The sequence below is a fragment of the Micropterus dolomieu genome, linkage group LG02 (assembly GCF_021292245.1).
Source record: "Micropterus dolomieu isolate WLL.071019.BEF.003 ecotype Adirondacks linkage group LG02, ASM2129224v1, whole genome shotgun sequence".
In the NCBI taxonomy this organism is placed as follows: Eukaryota; Metazoa; Chordata; class Actinopteri; order Centrarchiformes; family Centrarchidae; genus Micropterus; species Micropterus dolomieu.
The window spans coordinates 7,809,405-7,823,870 of NC_060151.1; the positions used below are offsets into that span (position 1 = coordinate 7,809,405).

The 14,466-nt window shown below is 41.8% G+C and overlaps 3 protein-coding genes across 4 annotated transcripts in view; 1 reads left to right on the plus strand and 2 right to left on the minus strand.

The window, feature by feature from the left end:
* Positions 1–25: 25 nt before the first annotated feature.
* Positions 26–5,888, minus strand: foxred2 (FAD-dependent oxidoreductase domain containing 2). Its single transcript, XM_046072792.1, has 10 exons — positions 5,734–5,888; positions 4,928–5,148; positions 4,429–4,734; positions 4,089–4,340; positions 2,848–3,165; positions 2,483–2,649; positions 2,165–2,330; positions 1,359–1,585; positions 1,112–1,282; positions 26–840 (listed from the first exon to the last, which is right to left on the minus strand). Exons 2-10 carry the CDS (start codon positions 5,143–5,145, stop codon positions 608–610), a joined length of 2,058 nt encoding a protein of 685 aa, XP_045928748.1. The 5' UTR covers positions 5,146–5,148; positions 5,734–5,888; the 3' UTR covers positions 26–607.
* On the plus strand, positions 5,884–9,180 carry hmox1a (heme oxygenase 1a). Of its 2 annotated transcripts, none has more exons than XM_046072821.1 (7): positions 5,884–6,028; positions 7,326–7,501; positions 7,588–7,646; positions 7,782–7,893; positions 8,043–8,234; positions 8,317–8,589; positions 8,783–9,180. In XM_046072821.1, the coding sequence occupies exons 3-7, from the start codon at positions 7,597–7,599 to the stop codon at positions 8,948–8,950; spliced, it is 795 nt and encodes a 264-aa protein (XP_045928777.1). In that variant the 5' UTR covers positions 5,884–6,028; positions 7,326–7,501; positions 7,588–7,596; the 3' UTR covers positions 8,951–9,180. The 2 variants fall into 2 exon arrangements, with proteins under 2 accessions (XP_045928777.1, XP_045928771.1); XM_046072815.1 differs by having other exon boundaries at positions 5,889–6,028; positions 8,019–8,234.
* A 17-nt stretch (positions 9,181–9,197) lies between these two features.
* Positions 9,198–14,466, minus strand: part of mcm5 (minichromosome maintenance complex component 5) — a 6,717-nt gene continuing 1,448 nt past the window's right edge. Inside the window, exons 4-16 of the mRNA XM_046072831.1 lie at positions 14,255–14,427; positions 13,989–14,144; positions 13,717–13,886; positions 13,458–13,629; positions 13,249–13,360; positions 12,994–13,137; positions 12,844–12,909; positions 12,584–12,760; positions 12,383–12,495; positions 12,136–12,264; positions 11,909–12,051; positions 9,951–10,078; positions 9,198–9,570 (exon numbers count right to left, since the gene is read on the minus strand). Of these exons, the coding sequence (XP_045928787.1) occupies positions 9,469–9,570; positions 9,951–10,078; positions 11,909–12,051; positions 12,136–12,264; positions 12,383–12,495; positions 12,584–12,760; positions 12,844–12,909; positions 12,994–13,137; positions 13,249–13,360; positions 13,458–13,629; positions 13,717–13,886; positions 13,989–14,144; positions 14,255–14,427 (1,785 nt within the window). The 3' untranslated portion in view covers positions 9,198–9,468. The remainder of the gene's footprint in view (positions 9,571–9,950; positions 10,079–11,908; positions 12,052–12,135; positions 12,265–12,382; positions 12,496–12,583; positions 12,761–12,843; positions 12,910–12,993; positions 13,138–13,248; positions 13,361–13,457; positions 13,630–13,716; positions 13,887–13,988; positions 14,145–14,254; positions 14,428–14,466) is intronic.

The window sequence follows — 14,466 nt, forward strand, 5'->3', positions numbered from 1 at the left end:
ATTTGAATACAAAACGTCACTGTTCCCTCGTTAATGTGTGTTTAATCGGGTAATATCGTGTAAAATTTTTAACACCCACCCTCCACCTTTATAGCTTCACACAATCTAGATTTCTATGATATGAAAATGGCATATTTTAATGTTTATAAATATTTTGTGAGGAATAATAATAAGGGAGCTTTCAAGGGGCAAGGTGCCTCTGATGATGATGAAGTCTGAGGGGCTGTGAGGTGATCACCAGAAGAGTAAATACACAAAGTTATGTTTGTTTTTCAAAACCTTTCTCTAATATTTTCTTAATTTCTAGTGAATTACTGGCTAATTTGGCTTCCTTGGACCATTAAGCATTAAGAAAGGAAAATCACTCTTTGGTTGAAATTGTCAAGTATTTACATCAAGTGACAGGGGTGTCTAAGTAGAAACTGCTATGTTTTAAGGGGTAACCAGCCCATAAGGTAGGGAACCACTGTTTAGTAGGATGGTATTCTGTCAAAAATATTTGGTCTTGTGGAGGGATCTGTTTTGCGTGCTGGAGGTAGCAATCTGAAGGACCTAAACAGCATAGCTTTCAGCATAGACATAGCTTTACCACATTTGGCAAAAACAATCAGAAGTCAAGTTTCAGTCCTGATGACAAGGAGGCTTCAGCTTGGGCCAGGTAGTTGCTGAATGCGGCGTTAGTCCCCGATGTGCCTGCATCTTGCTCAGTGACAATCATTCCAGCGTCATGAACGTGCTGCCACATCTGACTGTTGTGAGCGACACCCTGCTGCTTCAAGTATCCTTGCTGACAAAACAGTGGCGGCTTGCGGTGGGTAAGGGAAAAGCGGAAACATGATTCTAAAAGACATGAGAAAACACAGGAAGGATTCAAACTACCATCTGCTATACAACCAAAGATGTTTTTGACTTTTAAACACTCTTTTCTCCTCTGTTTCTGTAGTCATTGCCCTCTGCCACTGTAAGGAATGACTGAGTTGTGCCCATTAGGGCTGGACAACTTACAGCTTTACTGTTTTAATAAATTTATAAATACTGATTATTTTGAAAATCATATTTTAAAAATACTATTTTTTAGCACAAACAGATCAGTTGCAAGATGCAGCTTTACCAGCATAAAAGGCCCTGAGGTCAGTGTGCACACAGTGCTCCAGGAAGCGCCGCAGTGGCTGGATATGAGATATGGGACTATCCCATTCTGTGAGGAAGTCTTCAACCATGTGATGAATTGCTTTGGGCCTTGGTAAAGTCCAGCCACTGGGACGGAGCTTCATTTCTTCCGCTGGAAAAAAAACATTAACTTTTCACATAGCAGTTATTTTAATTTACTTTATAACGGTAGCTGCATTTCTACTCACCAGTAGGAAGTGTGTCATAGTAGTATAAAACAGGATGCAGAAAGTTGGATTTCCAAGCTTTGGTCCAGTCTGTATTAGCCCTGCTCCGCCCCAGATAGTCAGTCTTCTGCTTCCCATACTGCATGACTAGAACTAACAGTCCATGGTTGGACGCCTCATGGCCTGAGAGAGAGGAGAACTGAGGCAAGGCCTGGAGTGGAAACTCTTCCACGTATTCACAGTGAGAGCTTAGAGTCACGGAGAGAAGAAAGAAGCAAAATTTGATGAACATGATGAACTGTGCTTTCGTTTATAGTGAAAAGGTCAGGTAACGTAATTTCCAGCAACATAATTTGGTAATTTTACACCGATGAAGAGCAGCATTCAATGTACTGAGTATGCAGAGGGACTTGTGTTATTGAATAAGTAACCTTTGTTGTTTAAATTCAAACATCATCTGGATTGACAGTGACTGCAGCTTATAATTACAAATTTGAGATTTTCCTACATTTAAAATTAAGGTAAAGTAGGTCAAAATATATGTATTCAAAATTAAACACTGCATGGGTGATACTGGGTAATAATGTTGTTATACAGCAGTTATGTTTTGTCAAAACCGCTCACTGAGCATTTGGCTCCCTTGGCATACAGCCACTGCGTTTTCACATGAATTAAAAGGAGGTTTGAGTGTTTAATGCCTCCTGTCCAATGGCCATATCCATTCAGAGGTGTTGTGGACATGTAACTTAAAAATGATGGACAGATGGATAACCTGAGCACAGTTGAAAAAAGTTATTAATGGTGATATCAAAATAACATCTGCTTACCCTTGAAGAAGTATAATATCCCCGAGCATCTCAGACATTTGGTATGGCCCAGAGGCCTCGTCGACCCGCTTAAGAATCCAGGACTGCAGCTGCGTTGTCAACAGTTTTGTCGATGGCCACAGGTTGCTATGGTAACGGTATTCAAGTACACGATGCACAGCTCGAGCTGAGGCAGAAAATACACCCAGTTTATTTAAATATCACATTGATTATAAGTAAAATTGGCACAAAGAAAAAACTTTCTTAACTTGTGACCCATGAACGAACCTTTTTCAACAAGCACTGTCACGAAATAACAAACATCTGTTGGTCTTTCACCTGTGTAACGGAATCCATGGACGAAGCCGCCAGCAGATGAGCGGTAGTCTCTTGAGTGAGCAGCGGTTCCCAGCACAAACAAGCCAGGGGTGTTCTCCCCTTCATACCAGGCTGTCACACCTGGCAACCTCCCTTTTGCATTTTCACTGTTTGGTGGGCAGGTAGAGCTAGGGGGGATTATTTGTTTAAAGAAATGTGAACAGCTTGGACTTTTTAAATAATTTGTCATATAATAAAAATAGACACATACATAACAGACATAATATGACACAGGAAAGGGGCATTTGTTGACAGGAAAGTACATTACTTTTCGTTAATAAATGGATATTGACACAATACAATGAACCTACTATGTAAATACATACCTGTCAAATATGCTGAAGTTGAATCGGAATCCAAGGCATCGAATCACACGGTCGTAGGGCTTTCGCATGGAGAAGTTGTCAATGTGATACCCTGGCAGTTCTTCCCCCGTCACATCAGAGCCGTTCTTCCCTTCCTGGTACTGTATGTACTTATTCATAGTTACATAAAACTGTGCCTTTTTCTCTTTCTTCTGTTCACCCAATCCCCTCCTTCCTTGCTTCTTTCGTTGAGCGATAACAAGTTTCTCCAGGCTTGCCTCCACCAAACCATCAAGGGACTTAAGCTGGTATGTGTCTATTAGCTCATTATTCACAGCTCTGAAAAGCAAAAACAATAGATCAGGCGATGTTAAAAGAGCTGGTAGATTCATTGCAGAACAGTTGGTAAAGTTGACATATGCAAAGCATTAAAGGGGACCTATTTTGCTTTTCCTCATTTTTTTGTCATATCTAATGTTACAGAGTTGGATCTTCCAACTAAACATGGCCAAAGTTTAATATAATGAGGTAAGTTTAAAAAGTAATGGCCGTGAGTAAAAACCTCATGCTGCAGAATGCTCAACGGTTTCCAGGTTTTTTTCTACTTTCCTGCCTAGGTCATTATACAGTCATCAGTTAGTTTCTAGTGCGTTTCTTGATGGACAGATGGATTTACTTGGTGCTAAAGTAGCCACTAACTACTGCTAATTGTAGCTGCGGTGAGTTGAGCTTGGTTAGGCGTGCAGCTAGAGGACTGTGAGCTCGGATGGTTAAAATCACTAGCTAAAAGTCTTGGATAAATGATTGAGAAAGCTAAACGTCTTGGACGAATAGTTGAAATAGCTATAGGCCTTGGATAAATGCCTGAAATAGTTTGCTAAAAGTCTTGGATAAATGGTTGAAATAGCTAAACGTCTTGGATAAATTGTTAAAATAGTTAGCTAAAAGGGATAAATGGTTATAATGTCAAGCCTCTTCCACTACAAGTGGTAGTATGAACACAGACTTGGCCAAACTGGCCTAAACTGACAATGCAAATGTATGAAAAGAATATTGTGATATCCACTTTTATATAATTAATAGTGTTACATAAGATCCAGTTTAAATCTTTTGAAATGAACAGCTTTGACCGATGGTGTTCATGAAGGGGTACTTCAGTTAATCAAATAGGGCTTGGGGGCTGAAAAAAAGGTTGGGAAACCACAGCAAAGACATAGACACAGAAAAGATAAGGGAAGAAATCACCAAATCTGTAGCCCTACCTGAGATCTCCAACATAATGTGTTTGCCAGGCCAGACGAACAGGACTGGAACTGAGCATGTGCACTCGACTTGCTTGTCCCATGATGCTCTGGGCTGTTTCAAAAGCCGAGTTCCCCTTGCCCAGAATAAGTACGGCCTGGTTCTTGTAGTCCTCAGGATTAGTGGAGATGGATTCATAGCCTTCAACGAGTTCAGAACCGACAAACTCTACCTTCTGAGGAACCCACAAACCTGTGGCTATCAGAAGGATGCTGAGGGAGAGAGGACAGATGTGCAACCTGATGCAATCCACAATCCACAGAAAATTTAGGTTCTCGGGTTCAGTATGACACAAAATACCTGCATGTGTAGTCCGACATATATTGATCAGTCAGGATGTAGCTCCTGCCAGTGTCTGACTGCACTGCCCTGATCCTCCCAATGTCCACACCGTACCGGACCCTCAGCCTGAGCTCCTTTACAAACATGGACAGATAGCGTGGGAAGGCATCAGCTGGTGGGTAAAAGTCAGTGTTCACCCTCTTGAACAGGAGGTCAGGTTTATCGCTCAGCAGAGAATTCCAATCATGACGGAGGTTGAACTCTCGGTTCTGCCTTCCTGTGTGGATCTTGTTAATGCTAATGAGCTTCCTGTGCCTGGGATACCTTGACACACAAAGCAGAGCAGAAAAGGCATGTGTCAAAGATGATTCTGGAAAACACATTCAATTCAATTCAATTTTATATATATGTAGCACCAAATCACAACAACAGTTATCTCAGAGCGACATGTAAAATGTTCCTGTGCCATTTCTTGTGTCTACTGTAACGCATGAGATGCTTTCATAAATTCTCCTACTTGTTGAAAAAGCTGCCTGGTCCTGAGTTCCTCTCCAAGATGATGTAGTCTCTTTTAGCCTTGGAAAGGAAATACCCCATCTGCAGTCCAGCAGGCCCAGCTCCAAGCACACAGTAATCATAGGTGCGGGTGCCATTGTGGTGGTCGTGGTTATCAGAGGAGCATTTGACACAGCCAATCACGATGAATAGGATGAAACAAGGAAGGCTTGAATCCATAACCTGCTGGACATGAAGCATTGTGTTTAAAAAAAAAAGCTTGAGTAAGGATATGATAATACAATAATACAATAAATGAAATCACATAATAAATAAACAAATAACAATGAATGAAATCCATTAAACATTTAGAATATTTTCATAACATATCTATGGGTCATACTTACACATACAAAAAATAAAATAATTACACATATCTCCATTGGTGATATGTTGAAGCGTTGTTTGTAAATTACAATGTTATTACTTGTATTACTTCATTCACTCCTAGCCTGCATGGGCATGTGGGCCATAATTAGGCAACTGGCAACATTGCCTACACATCCTGTGGCTCCATACTCAGAAGCATAAATACAAATTCAGCCCAAATTATCATGGCGCCAAACTAGACGTTTAGCTAATTCGATATTTTAGCGACTCAAATGGGTGTAAACGTGCAAAGACAAGCACCAGAACCCCCCGGCTCTCCATGGACTCTCCAGCCCAAGTTATATCACTCTGCTGCGGATGCGGCGGCTGCCGTCGCCCGCTGAACCAGATGTGAGGTCGGCTAACACATAAATGTAGAAACATGTAAACCTACGTTACCTTTTATATCAGTCGATCCCTCGCGCGCAACATCTGTGATTTAGCATGTAGCAAACCTGTCGAGATTGCTACATGTTTACTATTTTGCATTTTAAAGCGTTTTATGTGGGCTATGTATTCCCTTCGGAAAATCCACTAGCACTATCCAGCTCCCCCTTGGATAACAAGCACTAATGGAGGGCTGCTTGTATAAGGGGGCGTGATTAGAAATACCACAGAGGAGAGTAGAAAAGAAAAGAAAAAAGGCTACTGGAGGAAAGATGTCCCCCAGGATCTCACCTAGTTGTGTTTTGAGGTATGTGTAAGCACCACATGTTACATATTGTAGACTTAAAGACTCTCTCAAGAAGTGTTCTAGATTTCTTAAAAACTTTACTATATATTTCTATTTTATTTTACCTCAATGTGATACCTCCTGGCCATGACATTAAAGCTGCTTTTAACCCCTCAAGGGAATCTCTGAGACAGATGCACTATGACTTTGAGAACATCAGGGGAATGAAGAGAGTTGGTATTATATTCCTATGAAACTTTCAGGGCGTATGCTAAGTTAGAAAGATACTGCAACTTCATTCAGTGCTTAGACTTAGTCTAAGTTAAAATTAATTTCATTTAGCACTTCTATTTCTACTTCCATTTCAACTTATTTTAGTATTCCACTGCCTCTTCAACTGCAACTGTTTCAGGATTTCAACTATTTCAAATGTTTCATCTGCACATTTTCATTAGCGAGGACACACAAATTTTCTTCAGTCAAGTATTCCTAGTATTAGTATTCCGTTTAAAATTGTTGTCAGGCCTCTTAACCGTGACCATATGTTAACATGTATTTTACTATTACTCCACGTAATAGTATCTCATTACATCATAAACTATTTTATGTTTTTCTTTTCAAAAGTTTAAAAAAAATCCATCTGCATTTTCTTCTTTGCTGATAGTAGATGTAAGATAGACTTGTTGCTCAGAGTAGCCTGCACTGTATTCTCATACATTTATCTAAGATTTTATCCAAACAATTGAAACAAATGATATGACTCCTTTCTTGCTGATAAAGAACATTTACATGTCAGGTAGTGTGAGGAATACATTTGTACTTTGAAGGTCCTTTATTGTGAGTTTTTGGTTAACTTTCTCCAGGTAAAATAAGCATACTTATTTGATTATCATTTAAACATTTAGAGGCCCTTGCCTAAAACATAAGCCCTTTCTCCTGCCTGGTAGATCTGAAGATGTACTTAACTGTAATATTAAATACGTAAATAGGCTACAGATTAATACACGTGAGCAGAATTGTAAAGTTGTAGTCTATTCATGTGGAGATAATTTAAGGTACTTTATATACTACTGATTAGTTAATAGTACAACACTGCATTATAGTTTATAGGCTCAGTGTATGTTCTGCATGTAAACTCCTATATTGCTTAGTGTCAAAAAAATATAGGGGACTAAAAAGTACAATGTTTCCCTCTAAGAAGTCATGAAGTACATCAAAATTGTACTTAGTTACATATCAGCAACAAGTATTCTTTTATCAGATTATGTACAAATGTGGCTGCAAATTCAGCTTTTGATTTCTGCCTTGTCATGTTAAGCCTCAGCAGTCTGAGTAACGTGAGTCAGCAGTCTCACTTCCCATGTGACTCAGCTGCTCCATCATATCATGGCTGTATAAAAGGGGAAGGACGGAGCTGTGAGGACACAGAGGACCATTGACCAACTGTCAGAGGACCGACCATCATAACAGAGAGAAGACTTCACTTTATTACAGGTGTGTTTTATACATTGTTGCGTACATTGTTACTCAAATATTAAAGTAAATGTGATTAATTAAACCAAACCAACCATTCATTACAGCCTGCAGAGATGGAGACCATGAAGAGTGCCAGGAAAAATGAGACAGGAGATGTTGGCAGGTATGTCAAAGAGTTTTCCAGAGTTTTCAGAACAATTTGAACCCACAGAACTGTTTCGTTCAGAATATGATTTCATGCTTTAAAAGCTCCTTCTGAATAAAAGTGTGCTTTTTTGTGTTGCCCATCTTCTGTCAGTGATTTATCGGAGCAGATTAAGGCAGCCACTAAGGTCAATCATGTCAGAGCTGAAAACACACAGCTGATGCTGAGTTACCAGAAGGGACAGATCACCCTGCCACAGTACAAGGTAAACTCTATACACACTAACTGCCTTCAGTTAACACATCTGTGGGTTAAAAGAAAGACAAAAATCACACTTCCTCTTTCTACATTATCCTGAAAAGTGAATATTTATTTTCACACTTTTGTCAGGTCCTGTTGTTTTCCCTCTATGAGATCTACAAGGCGCTGGAAGAGGAGCTGGACAGAAATTCTTCCCATCCAGCTGTTGCACCTATATACTTCCCTCAGGAACTTGCCCGCCTGGAAGCACTCGAGGCAGATCTGGAGCATTTCTTTGGCGTAAACTGGAGGAAAATGGTGATTGTCCCCTCAGCCACACACAGATATGAACAGAGACTGCGGAAGGTGAGTTGAGAGGAAGACCTTCAATTATTCATGGTAGGCCTGTTGTGAAATAGCAGCTGAAAAACAGGCTTTTTTCTTTCAGATTGGCAAAGAGAGCCCAGAGCTGCTGGTGGCCCACGCCTACACGCGCTATCTTGGTGATCTATCAGGAGGGCAAGTGCTGGGGAAAATTACTCAGAAATCCCTCGGGCTGAGCAGCAAAGGGGGGCTTTCGTTTTTCACCTTCCCTGGAGTGACCAGCCCCAACCGCTTCAAGCAGCTGTACAGGAGCCGGATGAACAGCATCGAGCTGACAGAAGAGGAGAAGGAGGAGGTGCTGAAGGAGGCCGTCGCTGCCTTTGAGTTCAACATCCAGGTGAGATAAGGGGGATCAATGCGCAGATTTACTGTCTAGATGGACCATGTGGTGTCAGTGACCAATAATAGAATCATGGAGTTTGTTCAAAGGTCACATTGAAAGTTGTCTTAAAAAAATAAAGGGGAACTGATTCGAATACATGCTAGATAAGCATGCAACCAACTTACTGACTGTATGGCTTTTCCTCCAGGTTTTTGATGACTTGCAGAAAATGTTGAGTGTCACAAGAGAAGCGGTGGACCAACCAGAGCCCAGCGCTGTGAGAACTTCCATATTCACATTTTCACCCATCATGCAGTTCACCGTGGGAGTGTGTGTCGCACTGACCACCATTGGAATGGGACTCTATGCCTTGTAGGCTTTAACCAGCGCTTGTAATTGATATGCACATAGCACTTTACGGATCACTTCATACAACAAATCTGAAATTTCTCATGTATAAATGATCAAATCACAGCAGAAACAGTGATTCTCTCAACTTTTGTCATTTGTAAGAACTTTTTTAAAACAATCCTACAGTGTAAAAACTGTCTCTGTGATCTTTTTATGATTTGTGTTGAATAAAAATATACAGATCAGAAATTAAAACGCTTCATGTCCTAATATGATTTCAAATACTTTAATTCTTTACACATGCAGACATTTGATACCATCTTCAACAGTGACACCCTAAACATTTTTCATTGTTTTAATATAAATTCTGATACACATAAACACACAGTTGGTGCCATGACCCTGACATTTTGAAATGCACTTTTCACCATGACTGAGATCAGAAATTAAGAGAAGTCCACTGGTAAATCCAGAGTAGCAGGAATAAGCAGACCAAAACTATTTACATTACATCAACAACAACATGTATTAGCACAGTTTGCTCTACTTGACTCTGTAGAGCACTTTCCTTTGCATGCGGTGCTGAAGCTCACCCCTCCTCAACATCAGGTGGAGGACTTTGTAGATGGCGTGCTCTGGATATTTCTGTAAAATGGTACAGAGGGAGAAACGATGAGACATTACTCAATGAACTGGATAAAAAAAAAAATCTTATTTTTGCCTTGTTAATACACCCGATTTAATTTTCCTTTTGTTTTAAATGTTGCTTTATGTCTATGTAAAGCATTAAGTAGCTGTCCAAATCACCCCCTTCTCATTCTCTGATTAGCTACAGGTCACTAAAAACACTTCACAAACAAGAACATAGCGATATACACAAAACTCTTTATTGCCTATTTAGTGGTAACCCCATCATTCCCACTATACTCTGCACACAGGACTTGTTTCACCATATAATGGCGGAAAAATAAAACTAATTCACTTCATGTTCCTTTCCCCCTTTATTGTGATTTTCTCAGACCGACCTGTTTAGTGAAGTCTTGGACGATGCTGTGCTCAGACACCTGGGAGCCGATAGCAAAGCGTCTCTTCAGCTGCTTCTCAATGCGTGAGACCATTTCCTGGTCCTCCTGAGAGGTGAAGCCCTCCACTCCTAGAAACAAAACATGTGGTTGGAGAGGTGTTAAGAATTTATTGCACAGTGTCCAGTTAATAGAAATCCTTGACAGAGTAAGCATTTTTGAATTTTGTTAAAGCACGGAGTCGATAGGTAGAGCAGTCGTTCCCTCACAGCCCTGTCAGATGAGCTCCAGTACTCCACACTGACCCCCACCAGTCATGTTTCAAATGGGCTGAACTGGATGTTATTTAACACTTTTAACTACATTAATGCAGGGTTCTTGCATCATTTTAAGTCAAATTTAATGCTTTTTAAGACTTTTTAAGACCTCAGCAAATATAAATTTAAGACCTCAAATTTTGAAACAATTTCTTTGATAGAAGAGACGCAGATTGTGATCCAATCAGCAAAACGACCTCTGGAGGTGGTCAGGGACACCATGACCACATGGATGCAAACGCGTTGTCTATCCACATACAACAACTACTTGGGCGGAAATATGTACCGGTCACAGTCTTCTGCAAATAAAATCCAAAAGTCTGACAGCGCAGACAGGCGCCTACACAGTGTGTCCATTCAGTATTGTGCTCAAACAGTGCCGATCATTGATCACGCTCAGGTTTTTGGTGAACTGATCGTGTCCGTTTGTGAATGTGAACTAGGGCTGGGCAATAAAACAATAATGATAATTATCGTGATACCATCTTCCTCAATAACGATAAACAAATGTTCAATAAATATTTGGTTTAATTCATTTGAATCACAAACGAATTAGCACTTTTTCTATTAAGATATTTATTTTGTTGAGGAAAAGGGACTGAAAAAAGATTTTACTTTCTTTCTCATGCATATTTGTTGTTTTGAATGTTCTACCTCTGCAAACTCAATATAAATTACTAAAAAAAAAAAAATAATAACACACACAGAAAAGAGTAACTTATAACAAAGAACATATTATAAAGAAATGTAGCAAGAAAACGATGCCGGACCGAACTTAAGTTTAAGTTTCACTTTCACTTTCCGGCAGAGCTAATACACAGGTGCACCGCTAAAGAGAGGTAAATAATCCATGGAGGAAAACCAATCACGGTGCAAGACATGGCCTACTTTAGAAAGTTATCAGAATCAAGTTTATTATTATTTAGTTAGATATTTTTTATATACAGTCTATGTGTAGGCTACAGTTATTTGAGCTAGACAGAACGATCGGATCTTCCTCCAACTACTTTAACTTGCGTCTCCCAATCTTGCAGCCACGACTGACGTCAATATGACAGGCAGCCAGACGTCAACGTCTGCAGCAACCGTAAACGTAACATTTGAGTTAAATTAATGGTGGGGTCTCGCATTGTAAACTACTAAAAGAAAATCACTCAAATACACGCTAATTAGGCGTTTTAGGCGACTGTGCGTGACAATTTTCCTACCAGCCTTAAACGCACCATCTTTAAATTTAACACCTACAGCAAATTTAAGACCTTAATTTCCCTTATTTCAATTTAAGACCTTTTAAGACTTTTTAAGGAGCCGCGGGAACCCTGTAAAGTGGATATTGTTACAGTATTTCAGCATTTAGGTCAGTTTGGTCAAGTTAGCATTTATACTTAAGCCACTTTTTTTTTTTTTTTTTTTCCCCCCCCTTCCCTTTTCTTTTTTTAAATTGTCATTTCTATTTTTTCAAGTTAGTGGAGCAGCTCCACAATATTACCACGTACTAACCCGCAGAAGTACCCTCTGGGGTAAAAGTACCCCTCGCTGGGATTTAGATGATGAAAGGTACTCATGTAGTGTCACTTTACAGTGGACAAAATTAAATACAATGGACTTCTGTTACGTTCCTGTCCCAACTACTAAACCACACACCTGAAAGGCTGCCAGACAGTGCAGCATCCAGTGTGGAAACCTGGAAGAGTCTGAGGGCTTCATCAACCTCTTCCTCTCCAGCCACAGCCTGCAGCTTCATCTTGGCCAGGGACTCTGCAATACGCACAACGGCCTCCAGCTGCCTGAAAAAGCAGAGCATTCCAGGTAGAGCAAAAGATATGCATCCATCACTGGTGTTTAGATGTTCAGACAGCATGTAAAAATACCTGACAGTGATGGGGATGGAAGGTCTTTTGTCCGTCTCTCTTTCATGCTCTCGTGCTCCGCTCCTCATCACCACGTATCTGTTTTTCAGCTTCTCCGCAGCCGCAGCAGAGAGGCGAGGGCCGCATTTACTGTAAGCAAACATTCAGACCAAACAAAATTAGTAAGCACGCAACAGTAACTGAATCCCGGGTGAAAAAAAATGTCTGGCTTTTGTGTCGGCAGAAATACAAGTTTAGATTGACTCACGTTCTGGCATAGGCGATGTATTTCTTGAAGGTGGCCAGTGGAATCTCACCCTCAACACCCTCCGTCTGTGTCTGCGCACTCAGGTGAACATTCATCACGTGACGAGCCAGCGTCTACAAAAAGACATGAGAAAAGACATGACACGCTGTACCGCTGCTTTCAAGTGCTGAAAGCGTCCAAGTCATACGCGTGCCTCCTTACCATGTCTCTCTGCTGGTCATGATGATCTTTGATGATGAAGATCATGTCAAAACGGGACAAGATGGTGGGCATGAAGTCAATGTTGTCCTCCCCCTTTGTGTCGTCCCAGCGGCCAAACACAGAGTTAGCTGCAGCCAGCACTGAGCAGCGAGAGTTCAGGGTGGTGGTGATGCCAGCCTGGGGAGAGTTCGTTTGCCCTGTTAACTTCTCAGAACAGCAAGAAAGCTGCGTTTTTGTTAAAATACTGAAATGGGAAATACCTTGGCGATGGAGATGGTCTGTTGCTCCATGGCTTCATGAATGGCCACTCGGTCATCCTCTCTCATCTGAACAACAAAGAGAAGTCTTTAATCTTGGGACACAAATTAAGTTAAAACATAAAACTCCTGCTACGCAAAAAATCCATTTACCTTGTCAAACTCATCGATGCATACAACTCCGCCATCGGCCAGCACCATGGCTCCGCCCTCCATGATGAATCCGCGAGTGTTGGGGTCCCTCAACACGGAGGCTGTCAGACCAGCTGCACTGCTGCCCTTACCGGACGTATAAATCTGACAGCACACAGTGAAGGCTCAGGGTCAGTGGGCGAATTCACGCGCAAGCATGACAACAAAGGAAACTGTACAGTGAAGCGCCATCAGCACGGGAGAACCGATACTTACCCCGATAGGTGAGCACCTCTCCACAAACTTGAGCAGCTGAGACTTGGCTGTACCAGGATCTCCCAGCATCAGCAGGTTGATGTCCCCCCTACGAGTGAGACCATCGGGCAGCCTAAAAAAAAAGGGAGGGGGGACAACACATTACTAAACATGTAAGGAGAAGATTTACACCAATCTCTGCTGATTTGGAGAACATCCGGCAGCCTCACCTCTTCCTTGAGCCTCCAAACAACAGACAGGTGATGGCTTTTTTCAGATCATCGCTGCCGTAGATTGACGGAGCTACAGAGCGGGCCAGGGAGGCGTAGATGTTAGGAGTAGCAGCCAGTGCTCTTAGCTCCTCCTCTTCCTGTGGAGAGACTGATCCAGTAGCACCACGGCCTGGAAGGAAAAACATCATCAAACTGGGTCCTATAACTCTCCTTCCACATGCTAGAATCGCATATGACAGCAATACTAATATTTTACCTGCCCCTTCGGTGTCCATCTGGATGCCAACCACTCGCAGGTAGGATGCACGGATGCCCACACCAGCACTTTTCTCTTTGCCTTTGGCTTTTGTAGCAGCCATCTTCTTGATGGAGTAGATACCCATGATGGTCACTCTGTTCCCTGGGACCACTCTGTCACACAGATACCTGAGAGGGGAGGAGGACAGTTTTTAATTTCTAATTATAGAAAGATCACAGAAGCACAAGACACCATCAATTTAATAGTTTGCTTGAGAATGAGCTCCTCACCTATCACAGTAGAGCTGTAGATGACGGGGCATCTCTCCGTGAGGCACAGCGTCTGGAGATTCCTGCAGACGGAGAGTCTGGAAGTCAACACAGACGCAGCGGTCCGGGATGATGAAGTAAGGGTCCACAGGACATTTCACCCTTCCAGCATTCTCTCTGAGAAAACAGAGAAGTTGTTGGACACAATGGAAAGAAAGTTAAACTTGCAAGTCCCCTGCTTGAGGAGGCCTTGAAACGGTGTGCTTGAATCAGATGGTCATACTCACGTGTTGCACTTGCGTGGCAGCGCATAACCCTGCAGGCCTGGAGGCAGAGGGATGTTGTTGATGACAGCACGACAGCCGCGACACTGCAGACACACCTTGGTGGCCTTCGCCCTCACTGCTGTGGCTGAGATGATGATGCCGTGCACCTTCACCAGACGAGACACCTGCTCGGACTGCGCACGCGGTTGGGGGGGGGGGGGGGGCAAACAGTC